We start from the raw sequence: 27432 nt of genomic DNA, 5'->3' as shown, positions 1-27432 counted from the left end.
AAAGATCCATTTGATCTTGCTCCTAGCCTCAGCAGCTCCTGATATTTCTGCTACCTTTTCTGGAAGTAAACTGGTCTAGCCATTTTTGCAGTCTTTCCTTCTAACCTTTTTTGCAGTTAGCCATCACAGACCTCACTGGATAAATACAAAGAGCTACAAACTACAGAATTTTCCTGGCCACTCGTGTAATTTGTGCTCATTTTACAAGCCCCACCTCAAGGGAAGCAAAAGAAGGAGGGTCTGCATACGTATATTTACATTTAGCACAAAGACAAAATTGACACGATATATATATTACATGCATGTTACTCTTGGCAATAGTAACATAGGCCACATAGGCCACAGTTTCTAATAACTACACTGGCAATTAGAAAAGCACTTTTGAAATGTAATACTTTCTGCAATTGCTACCTTGCTGAGGTTTCCTTGTTCATTTCTTTGCAGGAGGTGTCCAGTGCATTTGCCTTTAAACCATTGTTTAGTTTTTCTATGATTTAAAGTTAAGTGCCCTTAACTCTAGAATGGGGGTTAGAATCATAGAATTGTACAGTTGGAAGAGACCACAAGGAGCATCTAGTTTAATTTCCTGCAATGCAGGAATTTTTTGCCCAATGTGGGGCTCGAACCACAATCCTGAGATCAGATATCTCAGGCTCTACTGACTGAACAATCCCTTCTTAGCATTAGGAGAGCTTTAACCCATTGCCCTTCACTGTAGCCCCAATTTGGATTGGGCTCCCCTCTGCTGGCAGTTTGCATATGGAACAAAACTCCAGTTTAGTTCGATGGAAGGCCCATCCCCACCTTGTGCCAGTTGGTGGCAAATGGGGATGTTGATTCAGATTGTAATCATAGTTGGGACAATGAACAGTTAAAAGTTTCAACTCCAAAGCTAGCTTTTCTGATCCAGATCAGAGCCACCAAATCATTCATGTTTTCTTGAAAAATAAATAAATAAATGAAACCCTGTGCTAGAGATAGAAATTTCTGTCAATTTTTGTTCTCTCCGTTTTTTATTTTTCCCCCAGTCTGAAATTCAATTATCTACAGTCCTGCAGCAATTTGCTTTCTAATAAAAAAAGGAAAAAAATTAATCCCTCCCCCCCCCAGCATTATTGTACAATTTTCTCCTGCTAAATACATTTTCTATGCAATATGGACTATGACACACATTTTCACAACCATATACATTTTTATATATCTAATATATGTATTTTTGTCAACACTGTTTGGAGAACTGCATTGCAAAGTTCAGATAAGTGCAAATTTCGAAGTGCAAATGGCAGTGTTTCACTTCTCATTCTGTCTTGGAAAGTGTTAATTAGGTAGGTTTGCTTTTAAATGTGAACTGACTCAAATTCATCCTACCACCCCTTCTCTGCCCTCAAGGATAAAGATACAGAGTTAGTATGTCTATCTAGTTTGGCACCATGAGGAACAGATTACTCCTACATTGCTTGATTGGATAGGCATTGACTCTGGCATGTTGAAGGGAGATGAGCCCTGCCTTGATCTCCCTGGAGCCTTTATACCAAATAATATTTTGCATTTTTGCCATAGCACTATTTAGGAAGTAGGCTTAAGGGTCTCATTGGCCCTGACGCAGTTCTGAATTCCCTGCCTCTTTGGGAATTCAGGGCACATACTCATCAGCTCCCCAGCTGCATTAATTCCCACCATGACAAATGTTTACATTTCCCACTGGCACTGTGATTAATGTCTTGAAAGTTTGCGCAATGGTCTTGCTGGAGTTTCCAATCCTGTTTACTTTGGTCCACCAGCAGAGCTGTATTTTCTGCTGCGGCTCCACCATAACCTCCTGAGTGCTGAAGGAATGTGTGCATTTCCCTACCGGCTGTTTCTCTTCTGTCTCTTTCTCTCCCCCCGCCCCCGCCCCACCCGCCCCACTTCACTCAGATTTAGGTCACTCTGACATTTTCCTCCCCTGCTCTCTCTTGAGATTTTACAAGGATGCTGAAAATTCTGCAGAACCTTGCCAACTAAACTTTGGGTGTGGGAAGAGGATTCAAACATAGCTCATTTATCTTTGCATTATCAACACTGATTGGCAGAAGCTTTTCAGGGTTTCAGACCTGGTCTAGTGCACACTATAACTAAAGCACAATTGAAGTGCATACATTCCATTACAGAATTGTGGGCACTTTAGTTCACCCCTCACAGAGTTTACAATCCCTAGTAAACCATAACAAACTATAGCCTGCAGAGTTCTTTGAGGGACAATACTTAACTAGATGGACCTAAGGTCTGATTCAGTGTGATTCTATGTTGCTAACATGAGCCTTCTTGGTCATAGCTCAAAACTCTAAACATGCCCTCCCAGTTCTCTTTTCTGCACTAGTATCAGAGCTCACTATAGCTTTGTGGTCCCTGCTTTGTGGTGCATGCATTTCAGCCAGGGCTGGCCCAAGACATTTTGGCAGCTGAGATGGACCCCCCAAATGGCAAACCCCTCCCCACCAGGGAAATCTACATCAGGAACAAGGAAGGGGAAAATATTTAAATCAGGATCTGCAGTCACCTCACCTTGCCTGATGGGTGGGTCGGCCCTGATATACAATGTAAGCCAGTTTAATCAGTTTCTTGGCAAGCAGTCTCATTGACACCAACTCAAGAAATAAGACAGTGGTTCTCACATACTCGGTGGAAATTCTAGATATGCAGAAGCACATACATTTGTAAATTAAAATCTAATAAGAACGTTTTTAAAAACAAACAAACTGATGACCTGAGAAAGCTCTGTTAGCCTCCAGGATATAATGGAATGTCAAAGTGCCTGTTGAAAGGGAGGGGAAAGATAGTGTAGGTGAGAAGAGGAAACTGGACTACCGAAGACAGGTGTGAGGAATGTTTAGCCCTCTGGATCCTGTTGAACTACAACTCCCATCAGCCCCAGCAAGCAAGGCCAATGGCCAGGGATGTTGGGAGCTATAGTTCAGTAAAATCTTGAGGGCCAAAGGTTCCCCACTTAAGTCCTTTACATCTTATACTAAGTACGCTGGAAGGTGGGATTAAAACTGGTGTGTGTATCTAAAACAACCCTTTCCTGCTATATATGCTCTGGAGGTAGAAAAGGGAAAGGAAATGGATAAGGAAAGGTTTTTACCTCTCTCTCTTAACTATAGAACTCGGGAACATCCACTGATGCTGGCAATTCAGGACAAACTAAACAAAGCATAACCACCAGTTCCTGGAGGTTGATGCACTTTCAGGGGCTCCCTAATGTTTATTTTGTTTTTGAGGGGGCCAGGCCCCCTCAGTGTTCAGAGGGAATTTGGCTCTGCCCCCTGGCCCCTTGCGGTGTCACATGCATGACGCCAGGACATCACATTGGGCCCCCTCAATCATCTTGAAAAGATGGCACCTCTGAAACAAAGTACAGTGGTACCTCGGTTTAAGAACAGTCCAGTTTAAGAACGATTTGGTTTCCAAACTCCGCAAAACCTGAAATAGTGTCCCAGTTTGAGAACTTTACCTCAGTCTAAGAACAGAATCTGAACAGTGGAAGGGCACTGGCGGCAGGAGGCCTCATTAGGGAAAGTGCGCCTCAGTTTAAGAACGGACTTCTGGAACAGATTAAGTTTGTAAACTGAGGTACCACTGTACTTCTTCACACAGCACATATTTAAAGTAGTGATGGTCCCCAATCTCGATGGCTTCAGAAGAGGATTAGAGAATTTCATGGAGGACAAGGCTATCAATGACTACTAACCATGATGGCAGTGTGTTCCTGAATGCCTGTTCATAGGACTCATAAGCGGTGGAGACTGCTGTTGTGTTCAGGTCCTTCTTTCAGGCATCTGGTTGGCCACAATGAGGACAGGATTCTGGCCTAGATGGGCCACTGGCCTTATCCAACAGGGGTCTTAGGTTCCTATACCTATTCCCTTTCCCACTCTCCAGAGGACCTTCACCCTTCTTCACCCAATTATAGCTATGATCTTTCTGAGAATCAGATCACTGGGATGTGATAGTGACTTTGCAACACTTAATAATTAATTCATTTCCCTTAATTTGGAGAGAATCTTGTGGTTGGTTAAGTGTTACTGGGAATTGTAACTCAGTGAGGGGTAAACTACAGTGACCAGATTTTTGGGGAGTGGGTGGGATGTGTGTGCTTCAAAAGTGCTGTGTGTCCCTTTATCTTAGATCAAGCAGTATCTAGCCATTGTTTACTCTTTAGCATTGCCTCCACAAGGCTACATGTTTGCAAGTCAAGCTGTAAAAGACACAAATGCACAAGCAGTCCAGGATGTATTGATTGATTGATTGATTGATTGATTGATTGCTTACTTGCAATGCAAAGTTACTGGGCAACTGTGAGACAGCCACTATCTTTCAGCCTAATCTACCTTGGACTCACATAGCTGTCAATGTTTCCCTTTTTTAAAGGGAAATTCCCTTATTCTGAATAGGATTCCTCGCAAGAAAAGGGAAAAGTTGACAGCTATGTCTTGGAGGTTTGCTCTGTAGATAAAACAGGAGGAGGAGAGAGAACCATGTACACTTCCTTGAGCTTGGAGAAAAGGTGGGACATAAATGTGGCAAATAAATATGACAAATCATCCCACACATCTGCTAAACCACCAACACACATGGGATAATGTATGACTGCTACAGAGGTATCTGAATGACACCAGAGGTCATGCCAGTTCCAGGTCCCTTGCACCATCGTGTTCATAACTTAAGAGATAGCAGTGTGCCAGGTCTTTTGGCTTCCCACCCTGCCAGGATTTTCTGGTAGCTTCTGCAAAGGCTATAAGCCCATCTCTTTTTGTGCCTTCCCATTAGCTGGCTCCTCCTCAAAGTTCTTTAAGGACATCTTGAACTTGTGCGCCTGCAACACACTGGAGGCCGACCCCTTTCGGAAGGTAGAAAGCCTTTTGCGAAAGTTGCCTCCAGAGAAGAAATAGAGAAGTGGGTCGAAGCAGCAATTGAAAGCTGCCAGGGAAAGCGTTATCACCACAGATTTCTGCATGTAGAGGGTATCCTCACAACGCGAACCCCCTTCCATCATGAAATGAATGTGGACCGTGCGTTGAACATGATAGGGAGCGAAGCTCAAGAGGAAGGTCAAGGTGACAATGACAATCATCCAGATGGCTTTCCGGCGGGCCGCTTCCTTTTTTTGCAGGGAATTTTTCAGCAAGGTTCTTATGATCATGGTGTAGCAGGCGGCAATGGTGGTGAAGGGAATGATGAAGCCAATAAATAATGCAATATAATGGAGGACCACCAGCTTCAGCATCTGATCTACTGGCGGGGGCTCAAAGCACTTAGTCTTGTTGCTCGAACTGTCCAGGTATGAGCCGCTCAGCAGAAATGGCATGCTCGTCAGTGTCACGAAGATCCAAATGGCTCCGCATACCAGCACGGCTTTCTTCCGAGTTACAAACCTGAGGTTCTGCATGGGGAAAACTATGGCAATGCAGCGGAAGAAGCTCATGGCCGTCATGAACATGATGCTGCAGTACAAGTTGACGTACATGGCGTAGGAGCTGATCCGGCATAGGAAGTCACCAAAGAACCAGTCACCCTTGTGGACATAGTATACCACCCGCAGAGGCAGTGTGCACACAAACAACAGGTCTGAAGTAGCAAGGTTGAGCATGTATATCTGGAAGGCTGTTTTCTCCTGGAATGTTCTTATAAGGACACACAGAACAAAGCCGTTTCCTAATAAGCCCAACACTGAGATTATAGAGTACGTTGTAGTGTACACTTGACTCCGGAATTCATCAATGGTGGCACTGCATGTCGTCACGTTGCTCTGCATATTTTCGCCACGAGTCATTAAATTGAACTCAGATCCTGCAGTGGGGTTGGGGTGGGAGAAAAGGAAAGGAAAACAGCATTAGTGTGGTGTTTTTATACAACTTTTGCAACTGCTGAAAGAGATGGCTTTACAGGGCTCCCAGTGAGCTAGTAAGCTGCAAATTAATAATCGGATCTGAGACATCAGTTATTTGAGCAAGCTGGTAGAGATATTATTTCAGTGACCTCTGGATGTGAAGAAGTTAGGGAGAATTGTGAAACCACTATTCAACAACAAGCTGAACAATCAGATAGATCAATCAAATAAACATCTGGTGGTTTCAAAAGCTATCCCCTTAAGCTATGCACTTAAGAAAATGCAGCAAATTAAAATAATTTTAATTACTTGAGCACATGTCCTTATACAAGCTCCACCTTAAAAGAAGCATTTTCTTCCATGTGTGGAGAAGAAATTTAATTCAAAATCAAGCTTAATCTTCCATTTCAAACTATTGCTTCTGTAATATGTGAAGGTGTCCGTATTTAATTAATAATTTAATAATTAATTGAGCAAAGTTCAGGCATTTTATTGATGATGAATGGTCACAGGGCAGGGCTGAATTGCTCTCTGAAACCTGCTTTTGGACCAGTGAATTATACCAATACTGGTTCTGTTCTGAGTTGCAAATCTGCTAAGCGAGTTTGAGCAATTGTCCAACAAGCTGGGAAAGGGAAATTTTTACATTTTAATGGAAACCTACACAATTCACATTTTCACATTAACACAAAGTTAAGCACAGCTATCCATCAGAATTTGCACATCTCTCAATTTTGCAATGCAGATCTCTAAACGCAAAATGTACAAAAATAGGGGAAAGTGTATATTAACAACACACACTTTGTTTAACTTTCAAAAATGCATTGTATTAGGGAAAATATTATTTGCAAAAAGGTGTATATTATACAAAATTGCATACAAAAATGTGCATATGGGGAGAGATGCATGCTAAAATGCTCATGAGTTTCCATAATGAAATCTAGCAAACCAAACTTGAGACTGGGAAAATGAGAAATTGAGAGAAATTTAAATGGACAGAGGCCAGAACTTACATATTCATCTATCCCAGAAGATTCCCTGGACAGAAGCTCATGCATTAAGCCTTGTATCCTACGCAGTTACAGTATCTGCCTATTCACTATTTCTGTTGGCATGGCAGACAATGTGATTACCAGAAGGGGGCGATCCTGCTTAAGGAGAGGACTGCTTTACCAATGAAAATAACTTACTGTATCCTTTTTCGGTGAGTGGCTGGCTCTGTTGGGAAGGCTTTAATACTAGCAGCTAGCTCTCCTGCACTGCCCAACTGGGAACCTGATAAAATGGAAAACGGATAAAACAGTGTCTGATTTTGCCTTGTGCACAGATTTTTTCCATCACAGTTAATGGGGGGGGGGGGTAAGCTGCATTGAAAATAGCAGGACTCACTTCTGCATAAAGATGTTTAAGGCTTTATTGGAAACCTGTTATCCATGTGCACCAGTTGGGATTGCAGAGCTGAAAATCAGAACACACTGGCCTGTGCCGTCATCCAGGGGGGAAAAGGCCACTGGAGAGTTAAACCCCCTGCCTCCCAGGAATAATATTGCAGCAAGGGGAAGATCAGCCTGGGCCCAGCTATTGGCCAAAGAAGCACCAGCACCAAAGAGCTTGCTCCCTCACCCCTTGCCAGACAGATCACTTGTAAGAATTTGGTGACTAAGAGCTGGTTCCTTGAATTTTTCCTCCTCCCTCCCAATTTCCATTTCTTTTATGTTGAGACTTTTAGACTGTGCAACCTGAGACCATTGACCCTCTTATTACTGAGAGTTACTGATACATGCAGAAACTATTTGAGATGCATCTGATATGTGTGCAAACGTGCACATCACAGTGAACCTGGAAGTGATCTGAAAACATCACAGAAAGGGAGCAGAGGTGCTTTGGCACGACCTTTTTACAATTGCCAGGCACCTTCTTGGAAGGTGTTTTGGCGATTGTAAAAGGGTCACACCAAATCAGCTCTGGGAGGCTCTGGGAAGTGGCGGTAGTGGTCAAAGCAGGGGGAAGGGAGGAGGTGGACAAGCAGTGGTGGTGGGATAGTGGCAGAGGGAGTACAAGCAAACAGTGACGCAATGGTGGGGGAGATGGGGGGCATGGTGTGTAGCGACACAATTTTTCATAGAAATAAGGCACTACCAATAACACCCCCCCTTACTCCAGACTTTATGCACCATTTCAAAGAAATCAGATGAAGGCTTGCACAGGCAGAAGCCAAACCAAAACCACAACCTGCCATTAGAAGTAAGGGCGCATCTACTTAGACACAACCCAAGGTATTTATTTCTATTTTATTTTTTTTAATAATATTTATTGCAAATTTTAAACAAAGGAAAACCAAATCAATAAGCATACAAAATACCTACACCATAACAAAGACAACAACAACAACAAAAAAGGGAAAAAAAATAGAAAAGTTCAGAAGATAAACATAGAATAAAAAGACAACAAAATCAATTTCTCCTCAAATCTCATTTTCATAATCTTTAGACTTCCTCGCATCGCCCTTTCCTGTGTTCTCAACCGTATAATTATAGGCAGCAAATTGTTAACTTATTTCAATTCTTGTTTTATCATTCTCAGATATTATGTCCCAAATTTTCGATATTATATCAAGTATTAAACTGCTTAACTTAAACATAATATTACTTCAGATTTCATCCTTATCTTAATCATCACTTATTCATACATCATATAACTAAGTATCTGATGCCATATTGTTTTCTATCCTGCATTCTCTTAGCATTCATATAGCTTATAGTGTTTTTGTAGATAGTCCTTAAACTTTTTCCAGTCCTCTTCCACCGTCTCTTCTCCCAGATCCCTGATTCTGCCAGTCATTTCTGCCAATTCCATGTAGTCTATCAGTTGCGTCTGCCATTCTTCCAGCGTGGGCAAATCTTGTGTCTTCCAGTGCTTTGCGATGAGTATTCTTGCTGCTGCGTACATAAAAAAGGTTCTATCCTTCTTTAACACCCCTTGGCCTACAATGCCCAGCAGGAAGGCCTCTGGTTTCTTCAGAAAGGTATACTTAAATACCTTTTTTAATTCATTATAAATCATTTCCCAGAAAGCCTTGACCCTTGGGCATGTCCACCAGAGGTGAAAGAATGTTCCTTCAGTTCCTTTACATTTCCAACATTTATTGTCGGGCAAATGATATATTTTTGCAAGCTTGACTGGGGTTATGTACCACCTGTATATCATTTTCATAATATTTTCTTTCAAGGCATTACATGCCGTAAACCTCACTCCGGTGGTCCATAACTTTTCCCAGTCAGCAAACATAATATTATACCCAATATCCTGTGCCCATTTTATCATAGCTGATTTGACTGTTTCATCCTGAGTATTCCATTTCAACAGCAAGTTATACATTTTTGAAAGTACCTTGGTCTTAGATTCTAACAGTTCTGTATCTAGTTTCGATTTTTCCACCTGGAAACCTGTTCTTTTATCCAGGTTAAAAACCTCCCTAATCTGAGCGTAATGGAGCCAATCTCGCACTTTTTCCTTTAATTTCTCAAAACTCTGCAATCTCCAAGAGTCTCCTTCTTTTTCTAATATTTCCCAATATTTCGGCCATGCAGCCTCCATATTGAGTCTTTTCTGAGCCTTGTCTTCCATTGGTGACAGCCACCTTGGGGTCTTGTTCTCTAATAAGTCTTTATATTTTGTCCAGACATTAAACACTGCCTTTCTGACAATATGGTGCTTAAAAGCCTTGTGAATTTTAGCCTTGTCGTACCGCAGATATGCATGCCATCCAAAAGCATTGTTAAACCCTTCCAGATCTAGGACATCAGTGTTCTCAAGAAGAAACCAATCTTTCAACCAGCAGAGAGCTGCAGCTTCATAATATAACCTCAAATCTGGCAGGGCAAACCCTCCTCTCTCCTTAGCATCGGTTAGTATTTTAAATTTTATTCGGGGCTTTTTGCCCTGCCAGACAAATTTAGAGATGTCTCTCTGCCACTTTCCAAAACATCCAAGGTATTTATTTCTAATTGTTATTCTACTTGGGGAAATGAAAATAGTGATCCCGTACAGGCTTACTCAGAAGTATGTCCTATCAAGTTCAATGTGATTTCTCCCCCAGGTAAGTCTGGGCAGAATTGCTGCCCATGAAGGGAAGGCAGCTGGGCACTCTGATTCTTTGTGTTCTCAACACAACACACATTCTCAAAGGGAGAACTAGGTTTTGACAGAGGGAAAGAGGTAGCATCATCTGAGATGCATTAGCCTGCACCAGTCCTAGAATGGTCACACATCATAGAGGTACAATTACTCTGCACCACCACTTTGGGCCCTTCCAGAATGGTGTTTTATTGCATCATGTTCTTGACATAATGATAGTGCACTGGCAGTGGATTTATTCTGCTTAGTCTGTTCTGTGATGCTTCCCCAATGCTACTCCTGATAGCTCAGTTGGTTAGAGTATGGTGCTCATAATGCCAAGGTTGCAGGTTTGATCCCCATATGGGACAGCGGTGTATTCCTGCATTGCAGGGAGTTGGACTAGATGTTCCTTAGGTTCCCTTCCAACTTCACAATTCTATGATTAGTGTGGAGAGGTTATAGCACAACCAGAGCAGATTAGAAATAAATCAGAATGTTTGTGGCCTGTGAGGGGGACTGAAGCAGTCACCTTGGGGGGCAGGATTCCGCGGGCACACCCCGCCCTTGCAGCCACTGGGGTTGCATGGCAGCAGCTACTGGCAAGGTCTTGTGGAAATCTCATGAGACCTCACCAGAAGCCACCACTGCACAACCCCAGTACGTGAGGCTTCAGCAGAGGCAGGGCAGCGCCTTCCTGTTCCGCCTCAGGCGGCTAAACAGGATGGACCATCTCGTTTGTGATATAAAAAGTTATGGGATTTCTGCAGGAAGTTATATGATATGCATTGGCTGGAAATGAGGCAGTGTGAATAACCCAAAACCTTTGCAGGCACAAACAGTATTGAAAGCAGAGTTGCATGTGGCCACCCCAAGAGCATCACAGACACAAATCATCATGAGTGTGCTGTAAAAAAAAAAAAAAAAGGATGTCTGGAGAGGCCTTGTTGCAAAATTTCAGAGTGTGTACCCAAAGTAAAACAAAAATCTGCCTTTTTGAAAGAGAGGAAACAATTGCTCTGACCACAATGCAACCAGGGAATTCCTCGCTGGGATTCCTGTTTCTGCTTGTAGTTATGCATTTCTTGGAGGATACCCAGAGCATTACTTTGAAAAGGAGTGGGGCTGGAACCTAGTCATTCCCCCCCCCACCCGAAGTCATATCATTTGGTCTGAAAGATCACCCGCCCAGTCCTAGAAATATTGAGTGATGACTGGGGTGGGGGTCACGCAGAGGCTCAGTGGGATTGTATCATACCCTAGTTAGGCTGAGGAAGGCTGTAGCCAGGTGAGCTGTGTGCCTATTCAGTCTGCTGTTCAGATGATGGGTAACTTCAAGGCTTCTGTTCTCATCATTTGGGGTTCTTTATATTTGGACCTGGACTTTGACAGCCATTTCAGAGCATTGCTGTCTCTGAAGTAGGGGAAAGGAGCATAGCTCAGTGGTAGAGCACCTGTGTTAAATGCAGAAGACCCCCCCCCAGTTTAATCCCTGACTTCTCCAGGTAGGGCCAGGAGTGAACCCTGCCTGAAATCCTGGACAGCTTCTGCCAGTCAGTGCAGAGAATACTAAGCTAGATGGACCCAAAGTCTAAAATGGTCTATAGCAGCTTCCTATGTTCTGATGTGCAATGACAAACCTAGACAGCATCTTGAAAAGTAGAGACATCACCTTGCCAACAAAGGTCCGTATAGTTAAAGCTATGGTTTTCCCAGTAGTGATGTATGGAAGTGAGAGCTGGACCATAAAGAAGGCTGATCACCGAAGAATTGATGCTTTTGAATTATGGTGCTGGAGGAGACTCTTGAGAGTCCCATGGACTGCAAGAAGATCAAACCGATCCATTCTGAAGGAAATCAGCCCTGAGTGCTCACTGGAAGGACAGATCCTGAAAGCTGAGGCTCCAATACTTTGGCCACCTCATGAGAAGAGAAGACTCCCTGGAAAAGACCCTGATGTTGGGAAAGATGGAGGGCACAAGGATAAGGGGATGACAGAGGACAAGATAGTAGGATAGTGTTCTCGAAGCTACCAGCATGAGTTTGACCAAACTGTGGGAGGCAGTGGAAGACAGGAGTGCCTGGTGTGCTCTGGTCCATGGGGTCACAAAGAGTCGGACACAACTAAACAACTAAACAACAACAACAAATGTTCTTATGTAAAGTAGGACAGATGCCCCCACCCCCAGTCGAGTCCTGGGGCTGTTAAAATGATACAGGTCTGAACTGTGACAAGATATGACTCAAATTAAGTCTGAGATTCAGTAAATTTGCATAAACCACCCTAGTTTTTATCAGGAACTTATCTAGGGGGGGGGACTACAAAACATTTCCTGGTAGTTTTAAAAACCTTCCTGGCTCCACTCACTAAGTGGAGCATTTTACCATATCATAATTTATTTCTGCTAGTTAATTTCCACTTGTTAACTGATATCATCTGGTCATTATTATTGTTGTTATCTGCAGCCTGATTTTATTTTTGTAACTTAGATTTAAACTCTGATATAAGCTCACTGTGTTCTTTACTTTGAAGCAGAGTATAATAAATATATTTTACAATGAAGCTAAAACAATTTTCATACCAGTGGTTAATAATAAAGTATTTGGTGATTTATACAAAGAGTAGAAATGAAGGAGAAGAATTATAACTAAGAACAGAACAATAAAAAGAACCATCTTTATGGGTGGTCAAAATGACTTCTAATATAAATATTAGATTGGACTGAGTTGGGGAGTGGGAGAGAGGTGACAGACAGGTGAGAAGTTGGGTCCAGTGTGGATGCACTGGTGTATAGAATCCAGTGCTCCTACTGCATCAGCTGCATGATTTGAGATTGCCCCAATCTGTCCCATTTAAGCCCCATTCAGGTAAGCTGCAGTGATGCCCATGTTAGGAGAGTGGTTCTGTGGCTCAAGGTATGCAAAGTTCTGGCCAAAATGACAGAGGGAAGGAAATGTCCCTGGAGCTGTTCTTGAAAATGTTTACTTGAGAAAATAACTTGCAACAACTGTAAATCCTTTCAGTGGGAAAGCATGCCCAGAAACATGCGTAGCCTCCCCTCATATCTATAACTGTCCATGCCTATGATGTGAAATTCAGTTGCTGTTTATGTCTTTGGTGGCCTGGATCCAACAAACATAGAAGCTGAATCATATATCAGAGGCTTTTCAAGCATCCTCTCAGTAGGCTATGTGCCCTTTGCCCCTGAGATTCCACAGAACTTGAGCACTCTCTGAAACCTCTTCCCAATCAGCCTATAAATTTGCAAGCAGGACAGGCCGTGTGAAGGTTAACAGGCTTTCTGAGAGGAGAAGAGGGATATGACGTGGAAGAAATTTTAGAAGAGGGAGAGTAGGAACATTTATGCAGCCAGAGCTGATAAATGGACTAAAAACTTGTCTCTTCTTCTATGCAAGTCACCCTGAAGAGCCACTACTTGGCAGTAGAGGCTGATCCATTAGGGTGAATGGGACACCTCAGTTAGTCCTCAGCAAGCTCCTCCCACCTGCTTGCCTTATCTACAACCAGTCCAGTACTGCCTGCCAGCTTCCTCCTCCGTAGTCTTTGTGCAGCCAGCCTTTATGGACAGAGACAATTCACTAGGATTAGTTGGGCCTGCCTGTCATTGGCCCCGGCTCCGCCTACTCTTGGCATTTTACCAATCCCAATAGGCACTAGGCACTTGTGCCTGAGATGGTTGTCATTTTTACCACTCAGGAAGTTCACATTCAGCTGTTCAAAGGCAGAGCAATTCTGTTTCTCAAAGTACTTCCCAACAAATGGAGGCATGGTCTGTGCATCTTTGTCTGGATGGCCTATATAGAATTAGAGAGTTGTAAATAACCTGTAAGTCATCATGTTTGGACCTATGCTGGTTGCTTCATTTTCCACACTTAAATCTTGTCTGAATGAATGAATTCATGTGATGGCCTCTGAGGCAGATGCATGAATACCTACGTTGGGCTGCAAGCTCATGACACAATTTTGCATAAAATCTCCACATGCTAATTTATATCTATAGAAGCAAATTTAAGTTGATTTTCAGAGGGGAACGGCATTCTGGTCTTTGTTGTCAGGGCTTAGTCTGAGTAACAGGGTGCCAACGGGATGTAGCTCAGCATACTATGTGTGGATCAGGCCGTCTGCTCTACGGTGGCAGACTTCAGTACCATGGTGCCCTGTGCAATGCCAGGTAAGGGGGCACTGTGTTTTGGGAAGGAGATGCAAGGTTCTGGGAGGGTCCTAGAGCCCTATCACCTGCCTCCAAAAGCCGGGAAAGTGATAACTAGAATCATAGAATCATAGAGTTGGAATAGGCCACAAGGGCCATCGAGTCCAACCCCCTGCCAAGCAGGAAACACCATCAGAGCAGTCCTGACATACGGTTGTCAAGCCTCTGCTTAAAGACCTCCAAAGTAGGAGACTCCACCACACTCCTTCGCAGCAAATTCCACTGTCAAACAGCTCTTACTGTCAGGAAGTTCTTCCTAATGGTTAGGTGGAATCTTCTTTCTTGTAGTTTGGATCCATTGCTCAGTGTCCGCTTCTCTGGAGCAGCAGAAAACAACCTTTCTCCCTCCTCTATGTGACATCCTTTTATATATTTGAACATGGCTATCATATCACCCCTTAACCTCCTCTTCTCCAGGCTAAACATGCCCAGCTCCCTTAGCCGTTCCTCATAAGGCATCGTTTCCAAGCCTTTGACCATTTTGGTTGCCCTCCTCTGGACACGTTCCAGTTTGTCAGTGTCCTTCTTGAACTGTGGTGCCCAGAACTGGACACAGTACTCCAGGTGAGGTCTGACTAGAGCAGAATACAGTGGCACTATTACTTCCCTTGATCTAGATGCTATACTCCTATTGATGCAGCCCAGAATTGCATTGGCTTTTTTAGCTGCCGCGTCACACTGTTGGCTCATGTCAAGTTTGTGGTCAACCAAGACTCCTAGATCCTTTTCACATGTACTGCTCTCAAGCCAGGTGTCACCCATCTTGTATTTGTGCCTCTCGTTTTTTTTGCCCAAGTGCAATACTTTACATTTCTCCCTGTTAAAGTTCATCTTGTTTGTTTTGGCCCAGTTCTCTAATCTGTCAAGGTCGTTTTGAAGTGTGATCCTGTCCTCTGGATCTAGTCTTTGAGAAGGAGGAAGGAGGTTTCTAGGACTCTGTCAGAGCCTCACACTTCCTTCCCAAAGCACAATGCCTCACTAACCTGGGTTTGAAACAGTGCCCCCTTGGCTCAGAACTGGGTGCATGGACACTAGTGGCACAGCCCCCAATCTGCGCATGGCCTTACCAACAATGTATGGGAAATAACTACTTCTTAGTACTAAAAGAAGTCCTGTTCACCATCTAACATCACTCCACTCTCTCACACACTCTTATACATATTCTTTGCACACACTTATCTTTCCTAATCCTATCCACCTGTTGCAAGGTTGGAGAACTTCAGGCACAGGGACCAAATGTGGACCCTCAAGCTACTCTATCTAGCCCTCAGCATTCCCTCCCTAAGCACAACCCGTCTCCCTAAGCCACACACCTTACCATCCCTGCTCTGATCATGTCTCTTGTCTACCTACATAGAAGAGAGAGAGAGAGAGAAACAGAGAAACCAGGACTCTGGTCCACAACAATATTTAACCAAATTATATATATGGTTATTTATTTAACAAAATTGCTACACCACTTGATTGCAGTAAAACTGCTAAGCGCTTTACAGGAATTATTAAAACTGTCAGCATGAAAAGCAACGAAAATAAATTAAAGATAAATAAAGATAAATAAAATTAGCAGCAAGAAAGGCTAAAGCACACCAACATCTGCCTGGGTGAATAGGCTTGCATAAGCAAAATGTTTTAAGCAGGCACAGAAAAGAGTGCAGTGAAGGCTCCTGCCTCACATCTACAGGCAGGCAGTGTGACCTGCCACACTAAAAGACCAATTTCTTACAACTATGGAATGAGTGGCACCTGTATCAGGGCTAGTTTTGCAGATCAAAGGGGTCAAGTGGGCACATATGGGGCAAGGCAATCCTGCAAGTACACATGAACGGCTTTGTATACCAACAGCAACACCTTGAATGTGGTCCTGAAATGAATTGGGAACCAGTGCAGATCTCCAAGCAGAGGTGTTATATGCCGAAAGGGTCTTACTTCTGTCAGCAACCGTGGCGCAGCGTTGTGCACTAACTGCATTTTCCAGATTAAGTGAAACCTCTCACACTGTGGAGATTTCAGCCAATGGATCCCACAGTGTTTGAAGGATGCTTTTAATATTTATAATTTTTTAAGGTGATTTCCATTAAAAGAAATAAAGTGATACAGAAAAAGGAGGAGGAAAAGTGAACAACAAAGATACATATAAGTTAAAATATACAAAAAGAGAGAATATACGACATTCCCATGCATTTTTGAATAAATTGGTATAGTGTTATTGTCCTAGTGCTTATGTAAATGCTAATAGCCTACTACATTTTGTATAAATTCATTCCAAATGTTATCGTATTTATCCATACAGAGTCTGCACCAATAAGCAATCCGTTCATAAATTGCCAGTGATGTAATATCAATCCATTGATTGAAGGAGTATCATATCTTTCTTTTTCCAGTTCCTCAATATCAATATCTTGGCTTCCTCAATATCAATACCTTGGCCACCATTAGGGCACGGGAAATCCATTTCCATTGTCCCGTTGATAATTTCCATACTGCAGGTATATAGTTCAATAAAAGATTTTCTGCTGAAAGATTTAACTTTTTCTGCACAGTCATAGTTACCCAGTGCAGCACTTTCTCTCAAAACTTGTTAAGTAAAGAACACTGTACGAACATGTGTTTCAGAGAGGCATTGTCCTTGCCACATCTCCAACACTGAGCTATCTTAGCTAACCCTTTTTTATACAACCATAAAGGGGTCCAATAAACTCTAAATATTATTTTCTATTGCATTAGTCCTAATTTTAAAACTAATTACACCTTAGGTATTGAAGCTAATACATTTTCTCACTATCAGGGTAATAATGAAAGTTCCAATCATCTTTTACAGTCTGTATATTGAACTTAAGGTAAACTTAAGGTATATTGAACTTAAGGTAAAGGGACCTCTGACCATAAGGTCCAGTTGTGGCCGACTCTGGGGTTGCGGCGCTCATCTCGCTTTACTGGCCGAGGGAGCCGGCGTACAGCTTCCAGGTCATGTGGCCAGCATGACTAAGCTGCTTCTCGTGAACCAGAGCAGCGCACGGAAACACCGTGAGTGGTACCTAATTATCTATTTGCACTTTGACGTGCTTTCGAACGGCTCAAACACACTTGTTGTAATAGATGTTGTAATTGAAGATATTGCCATTGGGCTGCATCTGATAGACAATATTTTTGTCTTAAAATAGCAAAAGTATAAAATTCCATCTTCCCCATCTATCAGTTGGTGCAATGCCAATACACCTGCTTCCCTCCAATTTTTCCATATCACCATCTTTTTTGCAATTCTTAGTGTGGGGTTTCACCACAGAGTAAGTTTAGCATGTGAAAATGGATCAAATTTGTTTTTATTAGCTAATATATTCCATATTGGGACACAGGTGGCGCTGTGGGTTGCCCACATTGGAAAATTGGGGCCAACAGTGGGATTCCTAAATTTAGTACTTGACAGTAGGTAAGCATAGCAATATAATTCCAAATTTGGGATTTCAAAACTGTCTTCTTTAATTTGTAGCTTCATTTTCTGCAAGGATATTCTTGGTGTTGCTGAGCCCCAAAGGCATTTCCTAAAAAAGGAATTTATTTCTTTTTAATATGATCCAGATATAAAAACCCAGTTTTTATAGTCCTCTCAGGATACAAATGAATCTGGGAATAATATTCATTTTGAGTGTTAGAAGGGTGGTGTCTAACTGCACGTATTAACTTACCATATATACTTGAATATAAGCTGACTTTTTCAGCACGTTTTTTATGCTGAAAAAGCCTCCCTCAGCTTATACTCGAGTGAGGCGGGCAGCAGCGGTGGAGAGATGAGTGGCCTGAATGGAGCCCTTTCTTGCTGCTGGTCCTGCCAGCGGCCCCCTCCTCTCACAAGGGCAGGCACAGGAGCCGCAGTTGGGAGAGGCACTGTGCTGCACGGCACCTCTCCCAACCGCAGCTCCTATGCCTGCTATTGTGAGTGGCAGAGGCTGCGGTGGAGGGACAAGCGGCCCGAAAGGAGCCCTTTCAGGCTGCTTGTTCTTCCTCCTCCGCTGCCGCCACCACCTGGTTTGTGGTGTGATGAACCGGCTTATACTCGAGTTAATACGTTTTCCCAGTTTTTTGTGCTAAAATTAGGTGCCTCGGCTTATATTCGGGTTGGCTTATATTCGAGTATATACGGTAGATATCTTCAGTGGTGGAGCTATGAAAGCTATTCTATATTATCTGTTCTCTGGTTCCATTTATATGAGGCCATTTTTAAGGCCTCATAAAAATCAGTGGAATTTCTAGGTAATGATAACAAAAATCATACAAACGACAGCTAACTTTTCTTCGGCTGCAGTGATAGGAAGTGTTTTAATGTGAAGGCAAACACCTTCTTCTTCCAGATAGTTTTTCAGTAAAGATACTGTGGTCGTATGGGGCTTTTACTGGCTAGGAGGATTTGTAAGGTTTCAGCTCGGAAGAGGGTTTCAACTTCCATCAGTCCCAGCCAGCATGACCAATGGTTAGGGATAATGGGAGTTGTAATCAGTGCTTTTTTTAAAAGGAAAAGGGGGGAAAAGGTGCTAGTACTCACCATGAAGTCATTGCAATAAGTGCCACTTTTAACATGGGGTGTGTGTGTCGGTATTGGGTACCTTTGAATACCCCCAGAAAAAAGCACTGGTTGTAATCCAACATCATCTAGAGGGCTACATGTTAAGTTGTGGGTGAACATATCAGACGACACAGCGATTCTTCAAACAGCTCTTGTTTATTCACAGGCCAGAACAGAACTGAAGGGTTCAGCCAGCCTGCTTATATAGAGCTCCACTACAATGCAACTGTAACAACTTTCTGTAACTATCCAATCACTGAACGTCACTTTCGATCCCTTATTTGCATATGTGGACCTGAACTATCTACAGTATCCCCCTGCTAGCCCAGGGTGAGAACTTCAGTACATAACACTATAGATGTCCCAGTCTCCCATCATTATGTTAAAGGCAATAGCTGTTCTCATTGTGCACCTGCCAGCAACTGGTATTCAGTGGTATTGTGTCACAGTGGAGTCCTGCAAACATGGAAGTTCCAAATTGCCCTCATAATGAGTAATCACTGATTGAGGATAGGGTCTGTCTCGGGGGGGGGGGGGACCTGGGGCTCTCCACACATTGTTCGACTACAACTCCCATCAGACCCAGCCAGAATGGTCCAGGGTGTGGGATGACAGAATTTATAATCCAGGGTCACAGGTTAGTCACCTCTGGTTTTATTATGCTGGTTCCACTGGGTACCTAGTTATGGAATCCTAGAATTGTAGAGCTGGAAGGGACCTCAAGAGCCATCTAATCCAACCCCCTGCAATCCAAGAATCGGACCTAAAGATAGCTTAATATTTATACAAATCTGTAGTGAAATTCCTTTGCTTTTGGTATTTCTAACTTCCCCAGAGTTGACCAACTTATAGGGCTCGTCCACACTGCTTATTCCACCGCTTTCTTTCAGGAAAACTGGCTGTTTACTGCTGAGTCAGAACAAATGGCAAAAGATGTTTCTGTGGATTGATGTTTGTTCCAATTCAGGGGTAAACAGCGGGTTTTCCCATGGAAAGTGGCGGGACAAATGAAAAACTGCTTGGACTCATGCCTAGAAAGTGGGGGACAAGCGGGAAAGCTCTTGAACCCATGTTTTTAAGGCACAGGACAAGCAGAAGTGTGGACAAGCCCATAGTTTTTCTGCCATCAGTCATTTAATAATTTAATTCTTCTTTTCTGTCCCAGTTCTGCCCATATGCAGTCGAATAGATTTCTGCTCTTCTCCTTGATCTTCCTCAATCTCTGAACCCCAAACATTTGAATAATTGGATATTTTCACAGAATATCCATTCCTGTGTGTATTACAATGTTTGTGTTTCCAACTAGTCATATCTCTTTCAACTGCCGTGTGCCATCTAGCTGTTATTTTGCAAAAGTTTCCCAGTAGACGTATCTTTGATATCATAAAATGTATTCTTTCTCCCAAACCTTCTCTGAAATTTCATTATTTGCACCAGAAGACCAGCTATTACAATATAGTTATTCATTACACTTAACTTTATCAGACTGTATTTTTTATATTTGTATATTTTCAAGATAATTCTTTCATGTTAGCAACTCTTTAGACTTACATTTCCTTACCTATCCTGTTCCACCTAATTTACTTTGGGTGCTTTCCGCTGAGAGCTTAATATTGAAAATAAGTCATTCAGATATTGCAAGCTGGTGATTGTGGTGACATGATTTTATGTCTTATTGGATTTTCAAAGGAAAGGGAGAATCAGGAATAAATGTAGGGGATGAGGACTGACATTCTGATGCCAATTGCATTGTGTAGATACTGTGAAAAAAATTGCATGCATGAGCACCCACCCCATAATAAACACCTTTCTGCTTTTCATGCAGAAGGTCCCAGGTTCAATCCCTGACATTTAATTATTTAATTAATTAATTAATTAATTTCTATACCGCCCTATACCAGAAGGTCTCAGGGTGGTTCACATAAAGGATCACATATATAAAATCAAAATACAAACGACAACCGAATAGAACCCCCCTAAAAAGAGCTAGCATTTTAAAAAGGGTATAGGATGTAGATCAGGTTAGGCAAAGGCCTGGTTAAAAAGGAACATTTTTGCCTGGCGCCTAAAGGTGTATAGTGAAGGCGCCAGGCGAACTTCCCTGGGGAGAGCATTCCACAGACGGGGAGCCACTGCAGAGAAGGCCCATTCTCATGTTGCCACCCTCCTGACTTCTAGAGGAGGGAGCACACGAAGAAGGGGACATCTCCTGGTATGTATTTATAAAAATACAATTTCGTTTTTAAAAATGGTTTGCGACAATTACACACACACACACACACACACACACACACAAATAAAAGCCACTTTTAAAAAACCAAATACCGTAAAAACCAACCAGATCACCAACTAACTATTACCAAAGTGCCCGCCTGAATTGCCTGCATAAGCCTGGCACTAAAGAAAAGTGTTCTGCAAATGTTTAAAGGTCAAGGCAGAAAATGCCTGCCTAGTTTGTACTGGAAGAGCATTCCACAGAGCTGGGTAAATGACCATATAAACTCAATTTCATGTCAGTATCATGTGAGCCTCGCCAACTCAGTGCACAGCCAGCATTGCTCCCATACAAGATCATAGAGGTTGAGCTGGGATATTAGGCTTCAGGACATGGGTGGCACTGTGGGTTAAACCACAGAGCCTAGACTTGCCGATCAGAAAGTCGGCGGTTCGAATCCCTACGATGGGGTGAGCTCCCGTTGCTCAGTCCCTGCTCCTGCCAACCTAGCAGTTCGAAAGCACATAAAAGTGCAAGTAGATAAATAGGTACCGCTCCAGCGGGAAGGTAAACGGCCTTTCCGTGCGCTGCTCTGGTTCGCCAGAAGCGGCTTAGTCATGCTGGCCACATGACCCGGAAGCTGTACGCCGGCTCCCTCGGCCAATAAAGCAAGATGAGCGCCGCAACCCCAGAGTCATCCGCAACCCCCTAATGGTCAGGGGTCCTTTTACCTTTTTAAGATATCTTGGACCAAAGTTATTTAGGGTTTTGTATAGTAATACAAGGCTCTTGAACCTGGCTCAGTGCAGATGTTTTAACAATGGTGATGCATATTGTTGACCACGCTACCCCATCAGCATTATGGCTGCTGCATTCTGCACCAGCAAGTGCTTCTGCACCAGTTCCAAGGGCAGTCCCACATAGAGCACATTCCAGTATTCCAGCCTTGCAATTAGCAGCCCACAAACCACAGTGGTCAGGCTATCCATGCCCAGATATGTCTGCAGCTGGCAAACCAGACAAAGATAGTAAAAGGTGCTCCTGACACAGAGGACATGTGGGCAGAAAGCATATATAGGAGTACCCCCAAGCTACATACCTGCTCCTTCAGAGGGAGCACATTCTCATACAGAATGGGTAACTTGCCTGTCTCCAGCACATGGGAACCACCAAATCAAAGAGCATTCATCCTCCCAGGATTTATTGTTTATACCACAGTTTTTTGCCAATAAGGTGGGATTTGGAAAGACCTCTATGTGAAATCTTATAAATTTCTTCTGGCAATCAGTGGGCTCATCCACACTTCTGCTTATCACATGCCTAGAAAGCACAGCCCGGTGGTTTTCCATTTGATCCATGCTTTCTAGGCACAGATCCAAGCGGTTTCCTTCTTGCCCCGTTCCTTTCTGAGGGAAAACCTGATCTTTAGCTCTAAATGGGAGCAAACGTCAATCTGGAGGAAACCTGAACTGCTGTTTGCTCTGAATGAGTGCTAAAGGGAAAGCAGTGGGGCAAAAGGAAGTATGGATAAGCCCAAGTGTCAACAATACTGAACTAGATGGACTAGTGGTCAGACTTTATGTAAGACGGTTTCCTAAGTTCACGTAAGAGGAACTTGCCCTTCACATGCCCTTCTGAGGAACTAACTTGCTTCTTGGGGAAATGCACTCGGTTATCACCGAAAAAAAGGACAAGTTCAAGCCTAAATTTCAACATACTCAAGTCTCATTGGCTGTTTCAATGGGAGAGTTAAACATGGGTGTGTGTGTGGGTGTGGGTGTGTGTGTGTGTATATATATATATATATATATTTGCTTTCGTAGATTTTCACGGGTACAGGAATGCAGGTTTTGGTGTCTTCGGGTGTCTTCCCGTGTAAGAGTCGGGGTGTCTGTGCGACGTTTCGACGAGGTCTCACTCGTCATCTTCAGGCTGGTGCTTTCGGCTTCTTGTTACTGGAACAGAGCAGAGTCTGGTGTTTGAGTTCCTATAAATACTGTTGAGGGGTGTGGTGTATAGCCTCCAACGTTCTGGGCAGAGAGGAAGTTCCTAGATTAGTGTGCCTTTTCTTCTTTTGTTCCTTAATTACTTGAGGGATATCTTGGGTGATTTCATGAGTGATATTCTGAATACCACTGGGTGGGTCATTAAGTGTAGATTAGTTGCTAAAGCTTTCGTGTCTTGACCTCTTGAGCTTGTGAAGAGTTTTTCTGAGAAGATGGCTGTGCTGCATTTAGTTGTGCTCTGGCTTGGCTTCGTGTATAGGGGCGAGCTTCGTGTACAAGGCACAAAACCACAGCTCGCCCCTATACATTGGACCTGTGCTTTCTAGGAATGGGACAAGTGGAAGTGTGGTTGAGCCCTGGTAGTGCAGAAAGCAGAGATGCCAACAGTAGCTGGAGACAGTGCTAATGAAAAATAGAGGCAACTAACTCTTGTTTTGCCTTTGTCCTACTGAGCTCAAAAACAGGAATACTGAAACTTAGGAGGAGGAAGTTGACATTCAGTACCACCCCCTGGAGTGAATGTAAGAACAGCAGACAGGTGGAGGCTGGCTAAGGACAGACTGAGATTGATGGGCCCTAACAAATCAGCCTCCAGGTGTTACAAAAGATACCTCTGCACATCTCCTTCCACATCCTTGCTATTTTAAGAATGTTTACAGGAGTGCTAAAAGGAGACATCTTTTTTTCTATTTCCAACTTAATTCTCCAAGCACCTCTGTTTTTCTATTTCTGATGTTCCTAAGGTACATATAAGAAGAAAGGGACTACTATAACCACGGCTGAATGGTAATATCTTCAGTGACAGCACCTTTTGGTGCCTGTTTATGGACTGTCAGCTTCAGAATCTGCTGCATTGGTGGAGGGAATAATTGGATCATTATAGGGTTGCCATACGTCCGGAATTTCCTGGACATACATGGAATACCGCAGTCAAAGGTAGTTTCCTGGCAGAAATCGGCCAAATGCCTGGGAAAATCCGGACATATGGCGACCAATGTCGGCAGCGTCTCCCTTCCCCCTGTGTTTTCCTCAAAAATAGCTTTAAAATGTCCAGTTTCTTTGCGATTTTGCAAAAACAGCTCAATAATTTTCTGTCCAGATTTTCACTTTTTGAAATATGGCAACCCTACATTACAGAAAGTTAAACCTGTAGTTGCTGGTTTTTTAAAAATAATTATTTATTGGAATGTCTTAAAGTGGATACTCAAAGTGCTTAAGGAACAACATTAGAATCTACACTAATGTTGGTTTTAAAATTGAGACTTCTTCAGCAACCACAACGATGATGTTTTGGGTATACAGAACTCAGCAGTGTCTTTACAGGAAGGGTTGGTTCAGACAGACACTGGTGATGTAATGATGATAATGTCTCATTGCAACATATGATGTTGCAGTGCCCTGTGGTGGCTCACTTCTGGCCAGAAACAGCTTTTTGTATTAACTTCCTTTTGGAAATATCTTTGATATCCACAGAAGTTCACACACTTTTAAACTACATTCCTATGATGTAGGAACTCACGGACGAGCCATTGCGGTTGCAAAGAGACTTATACTTCAAGGTCGGATTGCACTGCTCTTTCTAAATTTGAATGGATTTATTTTAATCATTAATCTTGGACCTATGGACAGCTTATATTCTTGTATATATTTAAATTAGGATGGTTGGATTATTATTAACTTTTCTTGATGGAATATTCTTCTTGGTAATGGGAGCCAACATTGCTTCTTTCACACACCCCTCGTCTTATATTTTAAACAACCAGTATCAAAATCATTAAAAATAAGGACAAGAACCCAATTCTCCAAGTGTTGTTGCTTATGTAGGCAAAACTGTATCACCTCCTCCACACAGAAGGAAGACACTGGGCAGGCTGTACACACTGTACATTCACACTCTACATTTAAAGAAGTATCATACCACTTTAAGCAGTCATCAGTTCCCCAAGGAATTCTGGGAGCTGTGGCTTCTTAAAGGTGGTAAGAGTTGTTAGGAGACACCTGTCCCCCTCACAGAGCTACAGTTTGCAGAGCGGTTTAACAACCACTCCCTCTTCACTGAGAATTCTGGGAACTTGTTTTCAGTGATTTACCTCCACAGTCCCTTGAACCTCTCCCTAAATTTGGCCCAGAAGGACTAGAGAACCCTCCAGAGCAAATTTAGGGGTGATAGTGAGGTGACAGCATGGAGAAGGCATTGTTCAACATAAGCCTTACCATCGGCTGAGTGAGATTATTTGATGCAACACTGTTAGAAAAACAACAGATGTCCTTGCTATTCATGAGCACTTCTGTTAAGTCTCATGTGAAGCAATAAAAAAAAATAAAAAAATGAAGAATGACAGTCCGCTTGCTAAGCAAGTACCACTGGGAATTATCACTCTAATGCAATTGGTACATGCAGAGAAAAAGATGGTTATGTGCTTCTCACTTCCTCCGTCAATGGAAAGTTCTGGGCCAATTCTAACTGGCCTGGTTTCCTTTGGGTGAGAGAGACTTACACTGGCTTTGTTCCAGTTGCCTCATTTGTGGATCCACAAATAGAGCAGATGTAGGTGCAAAAAGGCAGTCCTGCTATGCAACAGATCCACTGGTCCACATTAGATCTGGAGAAAGATCAATATGGGAATAGATCCAACCAAGTGCCATGGGTACCACATCCAAACACACCAAGATCCCCAACTCCAAGAACCCATGTCCTAATTAATAAGACTCACTGATGAAACATCCATTGACAATTATGTGCAGCTACTTCACTTCTTGCCTTGCCTTGGAGACACCTAGTGTCACAGCTTTGCAGGTTCAATTCCTTGCATTTCCAGGTGGTGCTCGGGACCAATGATCTTAAGTCTATATCATGACAGCTTCCTGCGTCCCCATGATAATTCTCGACTATGGACCAGTAAGGTGCTTAATATAAGGGCTTATTCATACTTACCCTTCGCCCTGTGCTTTCCAGACACAGGTTTGCACTTTAAAGTTCTGTGTCTAGGCGCTCTCTTTCCCCCCCCACCATGGCGCTTTCCTCACAAAACCATAGTCTTTAAAGCAGAAGCACACCAAATGGAAATTTGGGTCTTCCACGGATTGCTGTTTGCTCTGATTCAGCAGTAAAGAGCGGGTTTTCTTGGGGAAGGCTCCAGAGCAAAAAAGAAAGTAAGTAAGAAAAAAGAAAAGTGCTTGGACACAAGAGCTTTAAAGCATGGATAAGCCATTAAGAGTGGCTGGGCAGAAGCCATAACAATATGGGTCACATTGACAGTATACCGTACATTTAAAGCACCACTATACCACTTTAAACAGTCACAACTTTCTTCAAATAATCCTGTGAAATGTAGTTTGTCAAGTGCACAGAGAGTTGTTCAGAGAGCTGCGATTTCCCTAACTTCTCTGGGGGAAGGTGTGACTGTTATATGAGTGTTATATTTGGTGTGACATTTGAATGCCTTAAATGCATGGTGTTGATGCTGAGAAGCTAGTGAATAGTTGTAATCCTGTAGTAAATCTCAGGCATTCTGATATATAGGCATTAAAATCCCAAAATGCTCACATGGTTTTGCCAAGATGAAGATCCCAGCATGATAAAGGTGCACATTTCAATTGTCTTATCACAGCTCAGTCAGAAATGGCAGTTAATAATTATTCTGGTAATGAGCTTCTCTTCCTCCTCCGATAACACGGAGAAAAAACAAACATAGGGAAAGCCTTGGTCATTCAGCTAAGATTGAAAAGATTTCTGCTTTATGAATACCTTGCTTGTTGCATCACTCAGAGTTTCACATATCAGATGTTATATGACAGGAAGGGTTTATGGCACAGGTCTGTTTATATATATTGCGAGAGCAAACTACAGAGAGGCAACATAACCACTGCACAAATCAGCCCCGGCTGTGAAGCCTTTTAGAAGACTATACAACAAATTTGCTAACATAAATTTACGTTCTTTGACTTTTTAACATACCAAAACTTACATGCAAATTATCAGGCTAGCTACTTACAAGCTTTTCTTCATCATCACGGAAAGTGGATAATTCCGGTGAAGAATTCTTGCGCTAAATGTATCACAAATCAAGTAGCAAAAACTGTGATACTGAAAGCAGTTGCTTCTGATTGCAGGCAGATCAGTTCCTTCTTTTAGAAAGAGGAAAAGGTGTATCCTGTCTTCTGAAGAAAAATGCTGATGAAAAGTTGACTAAATCTCTGAGGCTTACAGGAAAGCAAAAGCATTTGAAATGCAATAGATGTTCTGCTGCTGCTTGTATCCCAGCTGCCTTAACAGACCCTTTCTGCTCCGCTGCCTGGAGCATAACGTTTAAAAAGAAAACCTGCAAAGGTCCCACCCCAGATTCTTTGGCAAGGGAGGGGCTAAGTCCTCCCTAGTTGGTAAAAATGCAAATAAGTCCACTATGAACTGTTTGATTAACCAAGCCTTGTTTCTT

General features: G+C 42.7%; 1 protein-coding gene across 3 annotated transcripts; it reads right to left on the bottom strand.

The window, feature by feature from the left end:
- Positions 1-165: 165 nt before the first annotated feature.
- CYSLTR1 (cysteinyl leukotriene receptor 1) lies at positions 166-27432 on the bottom strand. 3 transcript variants are annotated; one of them, XM_082208523.1, is made up of 4 exons: positions 26992-27431; positions 25495-25599; positions 7060-7144; positions 166-5829 (listed from the first exon to the last, which is right to left on the bottom strand). In XM_082208523.1, the coding sequence occupies exon 4, from the start codon at positions 5810-5812 to the stop codon at positions 4775-4777; it is 1038 nt and encodes a 345-aa protein (XP_082064649.1). In that variant the 5' UTR covers positions 5813-5829; positions 7060-7144; positions 25495-25599; positions 26992-27431; the 3' UTR covers positions 166-4774. The 3 variants fall into 3 exon arrangements, with proteins under 3 accessions (XP_082064649.1, XP_082064648.1, XP_082064650.1); XM_082208522.1 differs by lacking the exon at positions 25495-25599; XM_082208524.1 differs by lacking the exons at positions 7060-7144; positions 25495-25599 and having other exon boundaries at positions 26992-27432.

Source organism: Podarcis vaucheri, assembly GCF_965113315.1.
Source record: "Podarcis vaucheri genome assembly, chromosome: Z".
Lineage (NCBI taxonomy): Eukaryota > Metazoa > Chordata > Lepidosauria > Squamata > Lacertidae > Podarcis > Podarcis vaucheri.
The sequence above is the reverse complement of the archived record's forward strand: the minus strand, read 5'-3'. Positions and strand labels throughout refer to the sequence as shown.

Bases quoted from the DNA above. Each gene is read 5' to 3' on its own strand.
- CYSLTR1 (XM_082208524.1), bottom strand. From the start codon at position 5,812: ATGACTCGTGGCGAAAATATGCAGAGCAACGTGACGACATGCAGTGCC.